A 20,972-nucleotide genomic window follows, 5' to 3' on the forward strand; every position below is an offset into this window, starting at 1 on the left:
CACTCGTCTGCAATTTAGACGATCTGGAACGCGCACATTATTTCTCGACGTTACTTCCGTCGCCTCTTTCTCAAGTGGCTGTTTCCCCAACGGTTATTCGCGGGAGAGAAGCGCCAAACTCGAAATTGAAGAGACAATTTTTTTTTTTTAAACCAAGGCCATACAAATCTAACCTTGGCATTTGCAATTTAGACACTACATTTTTGGGAGTATGAAACAATCATGACAGAAACACTTTTCAACAAGCGATTGCAAGTGCACGTCAAATGCAAAGATTGCGAAGAAAGGTAAGTTCGGTTGATTGCTAACGTTACCATTAACTAGCTAGCATAATTAACGTTATCTAGCTACTGTAACTAGCTAGATATCAAGCACTATCGACACTTGCGGCCTAACTAGATAGCTCATCAATTTGATATAGTCGTGTCTGGGCATCAGCTAGCTACAGACTATCCAGCAACCTGTGCTACGCGTTACATTGCTAGCTAGCTAAGTTAGCATGTTCAGTAACGTTAAACGTCATATTCGCCATTCGCCAGATGGCGCTTGATAATAACAAATATACCAATGGAGTTGTATATATAAAATACATTGATTGAATCTTTCTGGCTAACTTTAAATTACAGGAGAGGAAATATCAGAGTCGGCATTGAGCTTCAATTAACAACTAATCCAGTCCACAAAAGGGTAAGTGGTGCTTACAACCTTGGTTGGTGTTTTGCAAGACTGGATTCTTTTCCCATCATCACCCTCCCTCCTTTTATATAGTGTGAATGAGCAGTGTTTCAGAAACCAGTGCATTGATCTCGAAATGCATTGCTTACTACTGTGGGCATGCATAAATACCCAACATAAAGATGGACTCATCAATACAACATACCACGGCGGGGTAACTTCCGCTGAACAGATATCAATCAACAACACCAAAAGTTTCCTGTCACTCACTTCATGGTACAACACCATGGAGAAGCACCAGTCCTAATTAGCAATGCAGCATTACAGCTACATAACTGTTAGTGGGTGTTTTTAATGGAAGTGAAAGTTGCAAAAGGGTGGCTCTCTGGGAGGCATGCATGGGTTAGATTATTCATGGTCCTTAATGGTTTTCAAGGGCTGACCTACAAACATTAGCGACTGGATTCTGCTTAATGATTGACGTTAGTTGACGATGCACTTCCCCTGTTCAAGGGATTCCCTATCACGTCTGCTTTTTTCCCAAATGTCAGTCCTTCCCTCAAGGTAGTAGTTAGTGACAAAGCCACTGTAACTAACACAACTTTGCATTCTAGGATCTGCTGGTGAGACTGACAGATGACACTGACCCTTATTTTCTGTACAACCTTGCCATATCAGAAGAGGATTTTCAAAGGTATCTTACAATTCAATCATTGTGCCCACTATAATGAGCATACACTAATCCTACGTCTTCTGTCATCAGTTTGAAAGTTCAACAGGGCCTGTTGGTAGACTTTGCATCCTTTCCTCAGAAGTTTATAGACCTGCTAAACCAGTGTATCTCGGAGCAAGACAAAGAGAATCCAAGGTGAGAAGACTCTCAGCTCGTTGAATGTCTCCACTAACTGTGAGATCATGGACATGTGACGTCTCTTTGCTCTCCTTTCCCTAGATTTCTGCTCCAGTTGTCATCGCCATCATCCCCAGTATTAGACCACAGCCCTGCCAACCTCAATGTTGTGGAGACCAATGCATTCAAGCACCTCACTCACCTGTCTCTGAAGCTGCTACATGGCACTGATGTGGAGATCAAGAAGTACCTGGCAGTTTGTCTCTCCTGTGTGAAGGTAAGTGAATCTCCCGTAACTCCCTCAGAAACACTAGTTTCGGGGACACAGATTTAGCCTAGTCCTGGATAAAATTAAAATAAATAAAAATAAAACATTTTGATGGAGTTTTTCCATTCAGGTTGGTTTTAGTCCTGGAGTAGGATTCATCTGTGTCTGGGAAACCACCCCTAGTTGTCTTTGTGACCTCAGTCTTGGGAATGGTTGATAGCAGACCTATGAAGGACCTTGGGAGATTCCATGAAGCAACACAGACTGCAGTATACTAAAGTCTGGGAAACTTCTTTGTTGTATTTTAAGTTATCCCCCCATTTTGATCTGTCAGGAGGAGAAGCAGCAGTTGGAACAGAGGCTGAAGAAGACAGAAGATGATCTCTCGAGGCAGCTCAGCTACACACAACAGGTAAAGCAGTAGTTGATCTGAATTGATTGATTCATCTAAAAATGTAGGCGGGAGAAGTAACATCTTAAGTGGGTCCCGATTTTTAAAAAGGTCACCTTTCATATAAACGTGTCTTACAGACTCTGTCGGAGAAGAGCAGAGAGCTAGACAAGCTTCGGTCTGAGTGGACCAGCCAAACAAGCGCTCTGTCGAGCCGCCACTCTCAGGACCTCACTGCAGAGCGGGAGAATGCTTTGGAGGTATCAAGTAACTTCTCATATTATAAGTATGATGTTTAGTTAACTGCCTGAAATCATCTAAGTGCTATTCCAGTTATCAGAAGCCATAAAACCTTGAATGTTTTTTTAAATCTATTTTAGATGACTGGGGTCTCAACAGGTTTATAGCAAGCTACCAGTAGCTCGCAGCCCACCTATGAGAAGCTCGCCAAACAATTCTGAAATTACATGCAATTTTCACGTGTTCCACCAAAAAATGTAATGAACAAATCTCACAAGTAGACACCGAAAGCTCCCAGCTACTATCTAATCAACACATTGAAATTATCCCACTATTGGCTTAAAAAGCCAAACCTAACACTATCTGCCAATTCATTTCCAGAAATATTGCCCCCGTTTGTCTATCACTCCATGTGTGGCCAGTTGATGTGATAATGGTCTTGTGGGTTGACAGGAACACTTTCCCAAAAACCTTCTCAATTAAATGTTAACTGCAAAGTAGGTTTATCTGGGAGAATTATATAATGAGTAAGTATATCATTTGTGTCTATTTATTTGCAAACTTTGCTGTGAAATGAGCAGCAGCAGCACAGAACCATCACCAGACCAGAACATTCGATGGCACATTCCTCACTCGCTAGATGCACAATTAAAGGGCTAGATGCACAATTTAAGGGGAATTACACACAAAACAATCTTCCAGACATAAAAGAAAGTGTTCTGTGATTTAAGCATTGACATCAACCCAGAACATCTGTTGTTTCTTTATGAACTATTGTAATTTTGAGAGTGAAAAACAAAATTAATCTAAAACCTGGAAAAATAAATTGAAGAACAGACTTTGGGAAAATTATAAAATAGAATTTGGGAGAGAAAAAGGGGCCCCCTTGGAGTTGTTTATTAATAAACCATTATTTTACTATGTATATTGACAGAAAACATGGTACACTACGTTCTCTTGTACACTAAAGACCTAGGGGAGAGAAGAATGTGCCTATTTGAAAGCTAGAAAAAATTAGAAGCTCACTTCTATTAATGTAGTTCTCATGCTAGATTTTATGATTTCTCTCAAAAATAAGTGGTTTTCTCTTGTGGTGTTTCTCATCTCGCCCTGTGCAGACACAAACCAGGCTACAGCAACAAAACGAGCAGCTGCGCCGGGAGCTGGAGGGGGCCCACACTAAGAGCACCCAGCAGCTGCAGAGCAGGCTGGCCGAGCTTGAGACCTCCAACAGGGACCTGACTGAGAAGAGATACAAGAGCGAGTCTACAATCCGCGACTTCAAAGCCAAACTAGTGGGACTGGAAGAGGTGAGGGGGGGATGCAAGGGGCCTTCATTTAGTGGGGGAAATTTCATAAAAACTGCCACTTTTGTGAACAGTTTACATTTTTAAGTCTGAAACGCTCCTAGGATATGTATCTGTCGGTTCATATCATGTGTGTTTTTTTGTTTGTTTTACATCCATATTGAATTCCTGAATTAATAGAGAAATTGAAATCTTGCCGGCCGCCATGTTGACCACCAATGTCTAAATAATCTGCTGACAAGTGTGTATGTCAGAACAGGAGTCTCAGCGAGCGAAGCAGCAGGCCCTGTCTCTTCGGAGGGAGAATGGCACCCTGGACACAGAGTGTCACGAGAAGGAGCGTCAGGTGAACCAGCTGCAGACACGCGTGGCAGTCCTGGAGCAGGAGATGAAAGATAAGGAGCAGCTCGTGCTCCGCACCAAGGAAGTGCTAGAAGCCACTCAGCAACAGAAGGTATGTAGTCAGTCCCCTGGGCAAATGGAGAGCATTTACCCCCTCAATACTGTCAGAAAAGCCAGGATCTTTGTTAAAATGAATATTAATGAATTATGTCAAAACTGTGATGTTATGTATTGATATTCTAGTTTTGTCCCTTTAGGGCACCTGTAAACCCCCCCCTCTTGCTTACCTACGTTGAAATGCTTGGAATGTTCTTCCTGTGAAACGCATTATACAATGCCAACGTTAATTTCTGTTTCCATCACATGTCCTGTCCTTATATTAGTTGTATAAGTATACAGTGTGCTATACAACAAAACTGGGGACAAGGAAGAAACGTTCTCATGTTTGTGCTCATCTTCGGCAGAAATTCTGAGTTAAATTCGTTATTTTTTTCGCTGTAGAAAGACGCAAACAAAACGTGGAGCTAGCCAGTCGAGTGATGCTAGCTAGCCTTTGATGTCACGGCAAAGAGAGCCTCGAGGGATAGGAAGAGTTTCGCTGTGGGAGAAAGTGAAGTTAGCTTGAGTTAAAAGAAAGAAAAAAAGGGTCTGGTGTAAGGGACCGTCTGAAAAGTGTGAGAAAGAAAAATAAACCGAAAATAGGAACATTTGATGAATCTATGGAACAATTGAGTTCTTACCCAGAACGTTTTGAGTACTTTGTGTAGGCAAATGGAATTAAAGCAGAAGTCGTTGTGCCAACATTTTTGACTGTTTTGGGAGGAAAAACATTAAATCTACTGCGCAGCCTAGTAACGCCTGGAAAAACCTGGTGATAAATCATATGATGAAATTGTGGCTACCTTAAAATGACATTCTCCCAAACCACTGATAATCGCAGAGAGATTCCGGTTTCATAAGAGAAATCAAGATGAGGGGGAATAAATGTCAGTTTGTGGCTGTATTTAAACAGTTATCTGAATGAACACTGAATTTGGGAGATCAATGAGTGATACTATACGTGATAGGTTAGTGTGTGGCATGCGCAGCGAGGCAATTCAGAAACGCCTTTTGACTGAGAGTAACTTAACATTGCAGAGAGCAATAGAAGTGAGTACGTCAATGGAAATGGCAAATAAAGATGCACAACAGCTAAGTGCATCGACCAAAGTGCATAAGGTGTCTACGTGGTTTAAAATCGAGGTGGGAAGCCATGCTATCGCTGTGGGAAACCAGGTCACCAAGCAGAGGAGTGTTGGTGCAATGACTTAGACTGCAGAAGTTGTGGGAAAAAGGGTCACATCGGCCGTGCATGTAAAAACAAAAGTACTGAACAAAGGAAAAGCGACTTCAGGAAGTACAAAAAGAAAGTGCATAAAATGGAGCACACAGTGGATGAACAAAGTGATACCCTGTCTGAAGGGGAAGAATCTTTGCATGTTTTGTCCATTTCAGACAATGGATACGGGTACTGGGTGACACTGCTACTGGATGGAAACGCAGTACAGATGCAAGTGGACACTGGAGCAGCCATATCTTCGCTGTCTGAGGCTGTATACAAGGAGAAACTACATCACCTCACACTACAGCCCACAGAGATGACACTGAAAACATACACCGGTGAGATTGTTCCAGTGAGAAGAAGCGTGATTGTTACAGTGGAGCTCAACAAACAGAAGGTAAAGCTACCACTCTACATTGTGAAAGGCAACCATCCAGCATTGCTAGGACGCACATGGCTGGTAAAGATCAAACTAAACTGGCAGGAAATTCACATGGTTGCAGAAGAGGACACAAACCTACAGGGGATATTGAGGAAACACACGGATGTGTTCAAAGGAGAACTTGGCATTATGAAGGACATAACAGTTAAACCAGACAGCAAACCAAAATGCTTCAAAGCTAGACCTGTCCCATACGCCTTAAAACCAAAAGTTGAAATTGAGCTAAACAGACTAGTCGAGAGTGGAATATTGGATCCAGTGAATGTTAGTGAATGGGCTACACCCGTTGTTCCAGTCATAAAAAAAGATGGCTCACTCAGACTCTGTGGTGATTTCTAAGTCACCATTAACCCAGTCTTGACTGCTGAAAAATATCCACTGCCCCTCATTGACTACCTCTTTTCTGGTTTAGCTGGAGGACAAAAATTCAGTAAGATAGGCCTGACATAAGTCTATCTACAGTCACAAGAACTGTTGATCATAGTGACTCACAAAGGACTGTACAGGTACTGGAGGCTTCCTTTTGGAATCACCTCAGCTCTGGCCTTATTTCATAGAGCTATGGACCAGATACTGAGCGGGCTCACTGGGGTCCAATGTTACCTCGATGATCTACTCATCACCGGCAAAGACGAGCAGGAGCACCTGAGAAACCTGAACGCTACACTACAGAGATTGGAGGAGTACGGTCTGAGGGTCCGGTTGGACGAATGCAAGTTTTTCCGGCCCTCTGAGTACCTGGGCCACGTCATCGACAGTTCGGGGCTCCACAAGGCGCCATCGAAGGTGAAGGCAGTTGCGGAAGCTCCATCCCCACAGAACGTGAGTCAGCTGGGATCATTCTTAGGACTACTGGCATACTACGCAAAGTTTGTGCCAAATCTAGCTAACATGTTAAAGCTACTGCATGAACCTTTGAATTAAACCAAACAGTGGAAGTGGACAGACTGATGTGAGGAGGCCTTCAAGAAAGTGAAAACAGCCTTAGCTCAGTCAGAGGCCCTAACACACTTCAACCCCAACTTGCCATTACAGTTGGCATGTGGTGCATCGCCTTATGGCGTTGGTGCGGTTGTCTCACACATCATGCCATCAGGTGAAGAAAGGCCAATTGCTTTCGCTTTACGGACCTTAAGTAAAGCCGAGAGCAATTATGCACAGATTGAGTGTGAAACACTCGCCGTTGTGTTTGGAGTTAAGAAATTTCATCAGTTTCTGTTTGGCCGACGATTCCCACTGCTGACGGACCATAGACCCCTCACCTTCATCTTTGGTCCCCACACCGGCATTCCGTCGCTTGCAGCCAGCCGCATGCAGCGATGGGCGTTATTGTTATCTGCTCATCAGTACGATATCAAGTACAGAAGGTCTGAGCAGCACTGCAATGCAGACAGCCTCTCAAGGCTTCCCTTACCTGTCATACACACTAAGCACTCCCAGGCTGAAATCTTCTACTTCAAGGAAGTGACGAACACCCCAGTTACATCTGTCCAAGTGGAAAAAGTTATCCCACACTGATCCAGTGATGTCTGAGGTTGTGGACATTGTCACTCGTGGAAAAGGAGATGTCGGACAGCCTACAACCTTACCCAGTGAGGAGAAACAAGCTCAGTTCAGTTTGGATGCTTGCTATGGGGTTTAAGTCATACCGCCACCACTGAGAAGGCAGGTGCTTGAAGAACTCCATTCAGGGCACTGTGGCATGGTGCGAATGAAGGAGATGGCACGCAGCTACTTTTGGTGGCCAGGTCTGGACGCAGCTATCAAAGACAAGGTCAAGTCATGTGATGCATGTCAAAAGATGAGGAACATTCCTCAGCTAGCGCCACTACACCCATGGGACTTCCCAGAGGCGCCTTGGCAGCGAGTCCACATAGACTATGCAGGCCCACTGGAGGATTGTAATTTTCTTAGTCGTAGTTGATGCACACAGCAAATGGCCTGAGGTCACAGTGATGAAGAGCACCTCAGCGGAGAGAACCATCGAAGAGCTACGGTCAATCTTCAGTCTCTTCGGCTTGCCGACGCAACTCGTTAGTGATAATGGGCCCCCAACTGGTGTCTGAAGAGTTCATGGAAGCAAATGGAATTCAGCACATCAAGTCAGCGCCGTATCACCCTGCTACGAACGGCCTCGCTGAAAGGTTTGTCCAAATGATGAAGCAGGCTTTAAAATCATCACGAGAACGGCTCCCTTAATAGGCGTCTAAACACCTTGTTAAAACTTCTTATGGCTAGGGGTTCCGCTAGCGGCACCCCTCGACAACATTCCGCTGAAAAGGCAGAGTGCGAAATTCAAAAATATTTTTTAGAAATATGTAACTTTTACACATTAACAAGTGCAATACACCAAATGAAAACTTCTTGTTAATCTACCCATCGTTTCCGATTTCAAAAAGGCTTTACAGCGAAAGCACAACATGATTGTTAGGTCAGAGCCAAGTCACAAAAACACACACAGCCATTTTTCCAGCCAAAGATAGTTGTCACAAAAAGCAGAAATATCGATAAAATGAATCACTAACCTTTGATGGTCTTCATCAGATGACACTCATATGCCATGTTACACAATACATGTATGGTTTGTTCGATAAAGTGCATATTTATATCCAAAAATCTGTTTACATTGGCGCGTTACGTTCAGTAATGTTTTTCTTCCAAAACATCTGGTTATTTTCCAGAGAGCCACATCAATTTCCAGAAATACTCATAATTAACATTGATAAAAGATACATGTGTTATTCACAGAATTATAGAGATTTCTCCTTAATGCAACTGCTGTGTCAGATTTTGAAAACTTTACGGAAAAAGCACACCATGCAATAATCTAAGTACAGCGCTCAGACGACAAATCAAGCCAAAGAGATATCTGCCATGTTGGAGTCAACAGAAGTCAGAAATAGCATTATAAATATTCACTTACCTTTTGATCTTCATCAGAATGCACTCCCAGGAATCCCAGTTCCACAATAAATGTTTGATAAAGTTCATCATTTATGTCCAAATTCCTCAATGTTGTTAATGCGTTCCGCCCAGTAATCCATCTTCATGAGGCACAAGGTCCAGACAAAGTTCCGTTAGTCTGTAGAAACATGTCAAACGATGTGTAGAATCAATCTTTAGGATGTTTTTAACATAAATCTTCAATAATGTTCCAACCGGAGAATTCCTTTGTCTGTAGAAAAGCAATGGAACGAGAGCTACCTCTCACATCACCGCGCGTCACAAGCTCGTAGCACTCTGCCAGACCACTGACTCAAAGAGCCCTCTAAAGACGGTTGACATCTAGTGGAAGCCTTAGGAAGTGCAATTTGACGCCATAGACACTGTTTTCAATAGGCCAAGCTTTGAAAAACTACAAACCTCAGATTTCCCACTTCCTGGTTGAATTTTTCTCAGGTTTTCGCCTGCCATATGAGTTGTTATACTCCGACATCATTCAAACAGTTTTAGAAACGTCAGTGTTTTCTATCCAAATCTACTAATAATATGCATATATTAGCAACTGGGACTGAGTAGCAGGCAGTTTACTCTGGGCACGCTTTTCATCCAAATGTGAAAATGCTGCCCCCTATCCCAAACAGGTTAACCTACAGAAACACTCCCCACGCTACAACCAGAGTGGCACCCATGATGAAAAGACAGCTTTGCACGCGACTCGACCTCCAAAGAGAAGACAGGTTGTACAGAGAGCACAGGTGGAGAGACGGAGCAAAGCAAAAGACAAAAGCTTCATAGCTGGAGAGAGGGTTCATGCTCAGAACTACTGCAAAGGTCCAAAGTGGATACCAGCCACAGTGGTTGCACAAACAGGACCTATGTCCTACACAGTTCACACACCAGAAAACATAATCTGGAGTAGACACGTGGATCAACTGTTGCCAGGAACCAACCTCAGAGATGACTCATGTCAAGTGACAAACCAAGATCAGCTACTGGAGACCTACCATGACTACGAGCTATCACCTGAACATCCACTGCAGCAACCTACAAATGTGGAAAGTACTCTAGACTCACCTGAACCAGCCAGAGTGCCTACTCAGGGTACTGTTGCACCCCAGTCTGGGCATACACCATCACCACTCAGACTCCGAGATAATGTGACTGTAGACTCACCTGTACGTCGTCATTACCCTGCAAGAGAAAGATGACCCCCTGACAGGTTGACTATTTAGTTCCGACTAACCTCTGACATTGGGGCAGAATAGACCCCTGGCTTAAGTCTGGGGACTGAGGCAGTCTACCCTCTATCCCTAGTTTAGAAAAGGCTATTCTAAAAAGTTCATTTATTTACATTAAGATGACTTATATTAAAAAGAAAACAAGGCAAAACAGTGAATATTTACTTTTTTCCTTATGAGTCATCAAAGGTAAAGGGGGAGGAATATGTTGTGTATTGATATTCTATTTTTTCCCTTTAGGGCACTTGTAACCATCCCTTGCTTACCTACGTTGAAATGCTTGGAATGTTCTTCCTGTGAAATGCATTAAACAATGCCAACGTTAATTTCTACTCCCGCCTCATGTCCTGTCCTTATATTAGTTGTATATGTAATACAGTGTGCTATACAACATGTGACATTCTGTGTTTGTGTGTAGAACTCAGTTGAAGGAAATGCCGAAAGCAAACAACTCCAAATGGGAAAACTGGAAGCCACAGTGAAATCCCTGTCTGAGGAACTCATAAAGGTGGGTTACTTACATTTCCAGTCATGGCTTTTTGTTATGCATGTCATGGTCTGAAAATACATGGTCACAGACTCAATCCAGTCAAGTTCAAATCCACAAGTCCTTGTCCACTCATGCACTTATTTGAGTCTAAATATTGATACCAATTTTGTCTTGGGTCTGATCACATCCCCTTTGAGAAAGAACGCATTGAGCGTGGGGGTGAAGTACCGTCTTGACACTACCTCGTGTTGACTTCCTAGGCCAATGGCATCATCAAGAAGCTGCAGGGAGAGCTGAGGGGCCTGGTGGGGAAGATCAAGGTGAAGAACACTGTGATGGTGTCTCAGGAGAAGGTGCTTCAGGAGACCCAGGAGAGGCTGCACAAAGCCCAGAGAGACCTGCAGGACACTCAGCAGCAGCTCAAGCATAGAGACGAGGAGGTGTGTGTTTCCATTAGTGTCCACTACCTTAAATGCGAATCTGAGAATAACAAAAATGGTCAGAAATGGCTGCCGAAAGTGTGTGTGTGTGCGCGCACAAGCGCAAGCCAAGTTCTGAGGAGTAGTGGGCGCTGACATAATTAATGGGTGTCAAGTTTGGATTGATCTTTTTGGTTGTAACTTCCACTGTAGGTGTCGAAATTGAAGGAGCAGTTGGAGGAGACGGTTCAGAAATTAGATGAAAGCAGGGAGGTGCTGAAAACAAACGAGAATGGTATGGAAGGTCTTTTAAAGAAATGTTTCTCAAAAAATACATGATTTTGCGCTTAACCTTGGCTGTTATCAAATGACCTACTGTTTGTATTCATTTAGTCTTCCCCCGCAACAATGGATTTGTCTTATCCTTCAGTTATAATGTGGCTGAACAAACAGCTGAATGAGAACCAGTTATCCAGGAAGCCGGAGACCCTTGGAACGTTTGAGACTCCTTCAACTCTTTCAGCCTCAACTGGACAGAGGATGGGCAGTGCATCTCACAACATGGTAAGCACTAAACATGTCATAGTACACGGTAAGATATTGGTTTGATATGTTTTAGTTGCAGTGGGTATCGTGTTTTGTGTTTTTAATTGCAGTTTTAGATACGTGTGTCGATTTTAAAGTTAATTTGAGTTGTATGCATGCGTCTTAAAGGCAGACTCTGCCATATGACATCATACACAGGCAGGGAAACTTCCTGCTTATAGACGTCAATAAAAATCGAATCTGCTAAGACGATCTGCTGCTGTTGGCATTTGGCAGATTTAAATTGGATTGTTTTCTGTTAGCAGGGATGCGTTACGCAGGCCGCAGGACACACAGTTTTGGAATATTCAGATATATGAATAAACTTGTTTTGTATAACAAGGAATCATGTCAGCTCTATTCATGGTATTTCTATCTGCAAGGTTCGACAATGTTGTGAATGATGACATCATATTGTCAAGTCTACCTTTTACGATTTGACCAGTTACGATTTGACCAGCAAAGTGCACACAATCAGATCAGCTCAAGTCACGTGTGCTTGACTTTGTTTTCAGCTGGACAGCCGAGCGTTTCCCTCCTCGGCCGGACAGGGCTACCCCATCACGTCCACGCTGAACTCCAAACTCCCTCTGTCCAGCCGCTCCGTCTTCTCACTACACAACCAGGGCCCTGGAGCCAAGGCAGGCTCATCTTTTCTCCTTTGTTACGCTGAAATTCTAATTAAACTTTCATGCTATATTTAGAAGTGTGTTGAAATAAGGGTGGTTTTGCAATGACACAGCCTTGAATTTGGGCCACATCATGAATAGCAACCTGGATGATTTACCTAAAGCAGGTATGGATGTAGGTATGGTTAACAATTCCTTAGGTCGACTATAATTTAATCTTGGAAGAACCAATAATTCTATGAGGTGTGGGATAAGGCAGCTTGAACTCAATTTTGTTGTATTTCTAACTCATTTCAGCTGTATTTGGGGGTTTGCTTGAATTCAGACTTTTTTGTTGACCTGGACTGAATTGCAGGTCCAGTTTAACCCGATGAGTACCAAGCCTGGCATGTCTCCTGTGGATGTGAGGGATGGGAGCCCCACAGCACAGCATCCCCCTCAGCCCTCCAACAAAGAGAAGTGAGTCCAGCTCTCTGTTACGTTGTGTGCTTTCAGCATCAGAATTAACTTGGAAGTGTTCAGAAATGTTTTCTCTGCTCACTGTTGCATGAAAATAGCTCCGGTTTATGGATGGTCCATCACCATCAGCAAGAGCCCAAGACCATCTACTTTATTCTCTGGGCCTTCCATTCAGACTGCCTTTTTTTCCATCTTCATAACGGTCTTATTCTTCTTTTTCTTTTTTGAACTTTTAGTGGCGAGCCTGCTGGGTTGGAGTCCAAGTACTTTGAGAAGCGAGACGACAGCATTCCCCTCCGTGGTCTGTTGTCTGGCATGCACCTCAACAGAGGTAAGACCACATCCATACCTGCTTTGTAGACACTGGGGGTTATTTGTTTGAGTGATGCCAGTTTATGAGGGGAAGTTCACTCTACATGCCTCTTAACTTCTTGGTGACAGGGGAGCAGTATTGAGTAGCTTGGATGAATAAGGTGCCCAGAGTAAACTGCCTGCTACTCTGTCCCAGATGCTAATATATGCATATTATTAGTAGTATTGGATAGAAAACACTCTGAAGTTTCTAAAACTGTTTGAATGATGTCTGTGAGTATAACAGAACTCATGTGGCAGGCGAAAAACCTGAGACGAATCCAACCAGGAAGTGGGAAATCTGAGGTTTGTAGTTTCATTTAAGTGATTGCCTATCCAATATACTGTGTCTATGGGGCCAGATTGCACTTCCCAAGGCTTCCAGCAGATGTTAACAGCCTTTAGAAAGTTGTTTGAAGGGTGTCGAATAAAAGCTGTTTCAATAAGTGGACTAGGCTGAGGCCAATCAGTTGTTTACTACGGGGGCGCGCCATTCCTTTTTATTCCTCTGTAATGAATAGGCTATTGTCCGGTTGGAATATTATTGAAGATTTATTATAAAAAGACCCTAAGGATTGATTGTAAACATTTTACATGTTTCTACAAACTGTAATGGAACTCTTTTGACTTTTCGTCTGGATTTTGCACTCGTGCATTGTGCCTTTGGAATAGTGAACTAAATGCACGAACAAAACGGAGGTATTTGGACATAAATATGGACGTAATCGAACAAAACAAACATTTATTGTGGGAGTCCTGGGTGTGCATTCCGACGAAGATCAGCAAAGGTAAGTGAAGATTTATAATGCTATTTATGACTTTTGTTGACTCCACAATTTGACGGGTAACTGTATGGCTCGCTTCTGTGGCTGAACGCTGTTCTCAGATTATTGAATATTGTGCTTTTGCCGTAAAGCTTTTTTGAAATCTGACACAGCGGTTGCATTAAGAAGAAGTTTATCTTTAATTCTGTGTAAAACATGTATCTTTCATCAAAGTTTATGATGAGTATTTCTGTTATTTGATGTGGCTCTTTGCAATTTCTCTGGAAATTGGAGGCATTTCATGGCTCCAATGTAATCTGAGGTTTTTGGATATAAATAGGAACTTGATCTAACAAAACATACATGTATTGTGTAACATTGAGTCCTGGGAGTGTCATCTGATGAAGATTGTCAAAGGTTAGAATGAATCACTATCTATATTTCTGCTTCTTGTGACGCCTCTCTTTGGTTGGAAAATGGCTGAATGCTTTCTGTGACTAGTTGCTGACCTAACATATGATATGTTCTACTTTCGCCGAAAAGCCTTTTTGAAATCGGACACGGTGATTGGATTAATGAGAAGTGTATCTTTAAAATGGTGTAAAATACTTGTATGGTTGAGGAATTTTAATTATGAGATTTCTGTTGTTTTGAATTTTGCTTTGGCACCCTGCAATTTCACTGGCTGTTGGCGAGGTGGGACGCTAGTGTCCCGAACGATCCCAGAGAGGTTATGTCCCTTCCCACTGGACACACCACATCATTTCAACATGGAAATGTGGGCGATTTTTGGTTGAGACGTTGATCAATGAGATTTCAACCTTTCTGCTATTAGATGAAGCACAGTGAAACTTAAAATGGGTGAATAAAGTACATGGTGCAAGAGATCAAAGCTGTTTGAGATTCTGCACAGATTATTACAGCAATCCACAGACCTGCAACCTTTGCATGCTATCTAGAACATGCAAGCTTTCTATGATTAGATAACAAGACATTTCTAGTTAGGCTACTACATTAGGTTAACCTCAATGTCGCCATGGATGTGTTAATCATTTCAAGGTTGAATAAATACTGCTAGACTTTAGTCTAAGTCAGCCTTAACTTTAGGCTATTTACTATATTACAAAAGTAATAATGAATTGTGTTTGGTTGATAACGCAACCAAATATAAACATTTTAATGCTTGGCTAGTTTTATCTGAGCTACTGGTTTAATCCTATTCTTTTAACTTTTTATTTTTTATTTAGTTGGAGATGGGAATCCAACACATTTAAGTTAATATGCTATTTACTGTATTGCAAAAGTGATATTGAACTGTTTGGTTGTCAACGCATCAACTTTTGAAGGATTTGTATCTTTTGACACAGACTTCAAAGTTAAAGAACAGTGCTAAATAAAATCCAACTTTATTTAAAGTTTGATTTAGTCATATTCTTTAACTTTGATTTTTGGTTGAGATGGAGGCGTGATGCCAACATATTATTTATTTGTAGACGAACTGGAATTAAAGCCAGACTAAGTCAGTGGTCCAGGTGGACCTATCTGATCCAGGTGGACCTTCAAGCGCAACTTAATATCCAGTTTGTCTACAAATAAATAATTGATATGTTGGATTCACGTCTCCATCTCAACCAAAAATCCAAGATAAAGAATAGGACTTAATCTAATCAGACTTAAATAAAGTTTGATTTGATTTATTACTATTCTTTAACTTAGATTTTTGTTTTAAAATCAACCAAAGCTTGAAACCCTAGGCCTATATGCATTGTCTATTCTTTTAGTTGAACCCGGGGGTTGAATTGAAACTAGTGGAGGATGACTTTATAAATGCTATATAGGCCTAAATACTATCATTGATTTATATATGACTTCTAAAGTATGGGTGCATTTCATTTGCTCTGTTATTAAACCTAACCTTTGGAATGACTTCGATATGAACAATAAATATATTTAGTTATTAATCATTCTCATGATGGCACATTAGTAGTAGTCTGTGACAAAGTGTTGGAGCAAAATTATTTTATTAGTCTAATGCTGTTGTGACTGCAAACTCTTTGTTAGTCACTGGTCATTTCCCACAGCTGTCCAGTAACCTCGTCATACACCCAACAAAGGAGTGATTTGTTATTTGTTCCTTATCTCTGTGACACTGAAAGCCATCCAGGTTGAATTCTTCTCCTGTCTGTTTGTTTAGGCTCTAAAGATCATCACTCCCCTATCTTAAGACACACAGGCTGTAAGAACTGGTTAGAACCTGTTTTTGTTTGTTTGAATGCTTTAAGGGAGTATAACTAATTACCCTTATGTATCTCTTTTGTTGGCTTGCCTCCCTCTTTGAGGGATAAGAAGCTTTTTGTGTTGGTGGAGTATATAAAGACGGAGGGACTTGTAAATAGTCAAGATCCTATCCGAGATCATCCTTGCAATTGCTCAAATAAACCTTGTATTGCTGATATGGAATCAGGCAGAACTCCTGACTCGGAGGTCTAAGGCACTGCATTGTCACTACAGATCCGGGTTCACACAATTGACCCAGCGTCGTCTGGATTAGGGAAGGGTTTGGTTGGCCGGGATATCCTTGTCCCATCGTGCTCTAGCGATTCCTGTGGCGGGCGGGGCGCATGCACGCTGACACAGTCGCCTATTGTACAGTGTTTCCTCCGACACATTGGTGCGGCTGGCTTCCGGGGAAAGCGAGTAGTGTGTCAAGAAGCAGTGTTGCTTGGCAGGGTCGTGTTTCGGAGGACGCATGGCTCTCGACCTTTGCCTCTCCCGAGTCCGTACGGGAGTTGCAGCGATGGGACAAGACTGTAACTACGAATTGGATATCACAAAATTGGGGAGAAAAGGGGTTTTAAAAAATTCCCTTGGATGGGAGACTAAATCAGTAGGAGGGGCTGCCCAGCCTGTACATTTAATACTTTTTTTAGATCGTGAAGTTTCCACTTAGTGTACAACACATTAGGAACACCTTCCTAATATTGAGTTGCGCCTGGCACCTACTACCATATCCTGTTCAAAGGCACTTAAATACTTGTCTTGCTCATTCACCCTTTGAATGGCACACATACACAATCCATGTCTCAATTGTCTCAAGGCTTAAAAATCCTTCTTTAACCTGTCTCCTCCCCTTCTGCAGTCGTCGCCAAAAGTTTTGAGAATGACACAAATATTCATTTCCATAAAGTTTGCTGCTTTAGTGTCTTTAGATATTTTTGTCAGGTGTTACATTGGAATACTGAAGTATAATTATAAGCATTTCATAAGTGTCAAAGGCTTTTATTGACAATTACACGAAGTTCATGTAAAGAGTCAATATTTGCATTGTTGACCCTTCTTTTTCCAAGACCTCTGCAATCCGCCCTGGCATGCTGTCAATTAACATCCTGACTGATGGCAGCCCATTCTTGCATAATCAATGCTTGGAGTTTGTCAGAATTTGTGGGGTTTTGTCTGGGGAGTTTCTTGGCCATGGACCCAAAAATTTATGTTTTGTTCCCAGAGCCACTTAGTTATCACTTTTGCCTTATGGCAAGGTGCTCCATCATGCTGGAAAATGCATTGTTCGTCACCAAACTGTTCCTGGATGGTTGGGAGAAGTTGCTCTCGAAGTTGGTACCATTCTTTATTCATGGCCGTGTTCTTTGGCAAAATTGTGAGTGAGCCCACTCCCTTGGCTGAGAAGCAACTCCACACATGAATGGTCTCAGGATGCTTTACTGTTGGCATGACACAGGACTGATGGTAGCGCTCACCTTGTATTCTCCGGACAAGCTTTTTTCTGGATGCCCCAAACAATCGGAAAGGGGATTCATCAGAGAAAATTACTTTACCCCAGTCCTCAGCAGTCCAATCCCTGTACCTTTTGCAGAATATCAGTCTGTCCCTGATGTTTTTTCCTGGGGAGAAGTGGCTTCTTTGCTGCCCTTCTTGACACCAGGCCATCCTCCAAAAGTCTTTCCCTCACTGTGCGTGCAGATGCACTCACACCTGCCTGCTGCCTTTCCTGAGCAAGCTCTGTACTGGTGGTGCCCCGATCCCACACCTGAATCAACTTTAGGAGACGGTCCTGGCGCTTGCTGGACTTTCTTGAGCGCCCTGAAGTCTTCTTCAGAACAATTGAACCGCTCTCCTTGAAGTTCTTGATGATCCGATAAATGGTTGATTTAGGTGCAATCTTACTGGCAGCAATATCCTTGCCTGTGAAGCCCTTTTTGTGCAAAGCAATGATGACGGCATGTGTTTACTTGCAGGTAACCATAGTTGACAGAGGAAGAACAATGTTTCCAAGCACCACCCTCCTGTTCCAGTCTGTTATTCAAACTGAATCCGCATGACAGCGTGATCTCCAGCTTTGTCCTCGTCAACACTCACACCTGTGTTAACGAGAATCACTGACGTGTCAGCTGGTCCTTTTGTGGCAGGGCTGAAATGCAGTGGAAATGTTTTTGGGGGATTCAGTTCATTTGCATGGCAAAGAGGGACTTTGCAATTCATTGCAATTCATCTGATCACTCTTCATAACATTCTGGAGTATACGCAAATTGCCATCATACAAACTGAGGCAGCAGACTTAGTGAAAATTTATATTTGTGTCATTCTCAAAACTTTTGGCCACGACTACATTGATTTAAGTGAATTTATACAAGTGACCATAGTTCTCACCTGGTCAGTTTCATGGAAAGAGCATGTGTTCTTACGGTTTTGTTCACTGTGTATAACGTTGAAGGTCCATTTCAAAGGTACAAATTCAACATATTTTATACAAGGTTTGTCTGTTAAATTGGTTACAATTTTGACTTAATCCTGTGGTTGAAATTTCACTCAACAGTTTGCATTGATTATTATTTTTAAAAATTAATCCAATGTACTTTACAGATTCCATGTCATAATACGTTGACAAATTACATTGAAACCAAATTGATTCAACTAAACCCAGTGGGTTTGTTCTGCTTTTTTACAATCATACACATTAGCTGTGTTCGAATAACCATACTAACATACTGTACACTACATACTATTAGTTCATTTTTGTATACTGTAAACGAACAGTATCCTTTCAGTTGAGCGTACTAGCTCTTTGCCGGTCTACCGGAAGTTGACGCTGTTGCTATGCAACCTCTTGTTACAAATTACTAGTTAGACAGTTTACGATTTCGGGTGTGTTGTTAATTCTATCCTTCAGATGCTCCGCCGAGGAATAGGGTTGGTTTGAGCGTTCTGACCTTACAGCGGCAGTCAAGCACCCAAGCTGATGTTGGCTAGCTACTTCCAGACACAAATGAGACCACTGACCATTTTACTCGCCCTAGCAGAGCCGGTTAGGCAGTTTATTATCCAGAAAGTTGGTGACTACTTCTGGTAACAATTTAATTACGCTTTTTTGCCGACTTTTACTGACACCGGCCACATTCAATGGGTGTTGGCGCGCTCGTAAATCCATTATTCTGCGCTCTGGTACACTCAGACGAGAGTGCTCTGAAATCGGAGTAAATAGCCAGAGCGAATTTACGAAAGCAGCAGAATGTCCGTTGAACGCACAACGACGATACCATTTAGCTAAGAATGACAGGATTAATCAAGTAAATGAACATTGGGTAGTTAGCTTATACTTAACATACTGTCATACTGTTTGCTGTATTATTAGCCAACTAACGTTAGCTTACATACAGGTGCATACGGTTGTAATGATAAGCTATGTGGTTCGTAAGGACAGCGTAACTAACAAATTGTCAGCCAACATAACATGTAAGGTAACTTATTTGAAAAATCATGACTTTTTACATTGTTTAACATTGTCATAATTAGTTAAAGCAATGAATTTATGGGTGCATATTTTCTGCCATTTTCTTAAAATCTGAACATGTGAAGCCACGCCTATTTCCTGAATTGCAGTATGGGCCCTAAAGTACAGAAATAGTGTCCTCTGCATGTATACTTAATATTTTGGCGAATTTAGTACGACAGCCGGGAACTTTTGGCATACTGTATCCATATTATGACCAATAAGCATACTATATACTCAATTAACATCACAAATAGTGCAGTTAGTATGAGTATTCGAACACCGCTATTGTCTTGCACATTGTCAGTAACTTTGCTGAATTAAGATTCAGATTTTGTCTGTCATACGACTTCATTTTTCCCCCATTGTCTCTAGATGTTCCAAGGCCACCACCAGCCAAGCCTGGCCTGCACCCTCTGTCGTCCGCTTACTTCCCTGGCTGAGAAGGAATGGAGCCAAGAACTACTGTAATGTCCACTCCACAACACACCACTGAATACCACTGTGACTAAGGAGAGTGAATTGTTTGACCAACCACAGATTCTCACAGTACCTCCGCCTATGTTAATGTTTTTAACCTGTGCTGTGTTTCCAAGTATTTTTTAAAAAGACAACCAATCAATAGTAATTAAGCCACTTGATCGGTTTGCCAAATATTACGTTTGTTGGTTTGTTTAAAAAATAACTTTGTCGTCACGTCTTACTCGTAATTAGCATTGACATAACTAATGCTGTCATCATGTTGCTCTGGGTGTCTTCATAACTTTTAACACTCAATAGTACTCAAATCCTGGTACGAATGATACATTCTACCAATGAGTTTTCCTCAAGAAAAGCTGCCGTCTGTTCTCATGGTGCAACAATTTGATAAAAGATAACCAGAGAAAAGTTAACATGTACATGCTAATCGGAAGTCATCACCAGCGTATTGATGAACAGAGCATGAACCACAGAATGATTGCTACTGAAGTGTTTGCTGTGTAAAAACTGTACATATGGGTGTATGAAATGAATCATTAATGTGTGTGTATATCTGTAGATTAAAGTTTTGTTTTCAGAATCTGTTGTCTAGTCTCTCTGATCAACTAGCTACAATGAACAAAAATATAAACGCAACATGTAAAGTGTTGGTTTCATGAGCTTGAAATAAACGATCCCAGAAATTTTCCATACACACAAAAAGCGTATTAATTTTAATTTGTTTACATCCCTGTTTAATAAGCATGTTTCCTTTTGATATACCATCCAGCTGACAGCTGTGGCACATCAATAAACTGATTAAACGTCAGTCTCAAAGTCAACAGTGAAGAGGTGACTCCGGGATGCTGGCCTTCTAGGCAGAGTTCCTCTGTCCAGTGTCTGTTCTTTTGCCCATCTTAATCTTTTATTTGTATTGGCCAGTCTGAGATATGGCTTTTTCTTTGCAACTCTGCCTTGAAGACCAGCATCCCAGAGTCGCCTCTTCACTGTTGA

General features: G+C 41.9%; 1 protein-coding gene across 1 annotated transcript; it reads left to right on the forward strand.

Moving 5' to 3' along the window:
- The first annotated feature begins 50 nt into the window (after nucleotides 1-50).
- LOC139415227 (SAS-6 centriolar assembly protein) lies at nucleotides 51-20,559 on the forward strand. The gene is made up of 17 exons (XM_071163154.1): nucleotides 51-287; nucleotides 627-687; nucleotides 1,290-1,369; nucleotides 1,439-1,543; nucleotides 1,628-1,802; nucleotides 2,128-2,205; nucleotides 2,325-2,444; nucleotides 3,543-3,734; nucleotides 3,991-4,185; nucleotides 10,436-10,525; nucleotides 10,768-10,947; nucleotides 11,140-11,221; nucleotides 11,357-11,490; nucleotides 12,027-12,152; nucleotides 12,496-12,599; nucleotides 12,836-12,930; nucleotides 19,875-20,559. Exons 1-17 carry the CDS (start codon nucleotides 223-225, stop codon nucleotides 19,940-19,942), a joined length of 1,950 nt encoding a protein of 649 aa, XP_071019255.1. The 5' UTR covers nucleotides 51-222; the 3' UTR covers nucleotides 19,943-20,559.
- Nucleotides 20,560-20,972: the final 413 nt, after the last annotated feature.

Source organism: Oncorhynchus clarkii, chromosome 1 (assembly GCF_045791955.1).
Source record: "Oncorhynchus clarkii lewisi isolate Uvic-CL-2024 chromosome 1, UVic_Ocla_1.0, whole genome shotgun sequence".
Taxonomy (NCBI): Eukaryota; Metazoa; Chordata; class Actinopteri; order Salmoniformes; family Salmonidae; genus Oncorhynchus; species Oncorhynchus clarkii.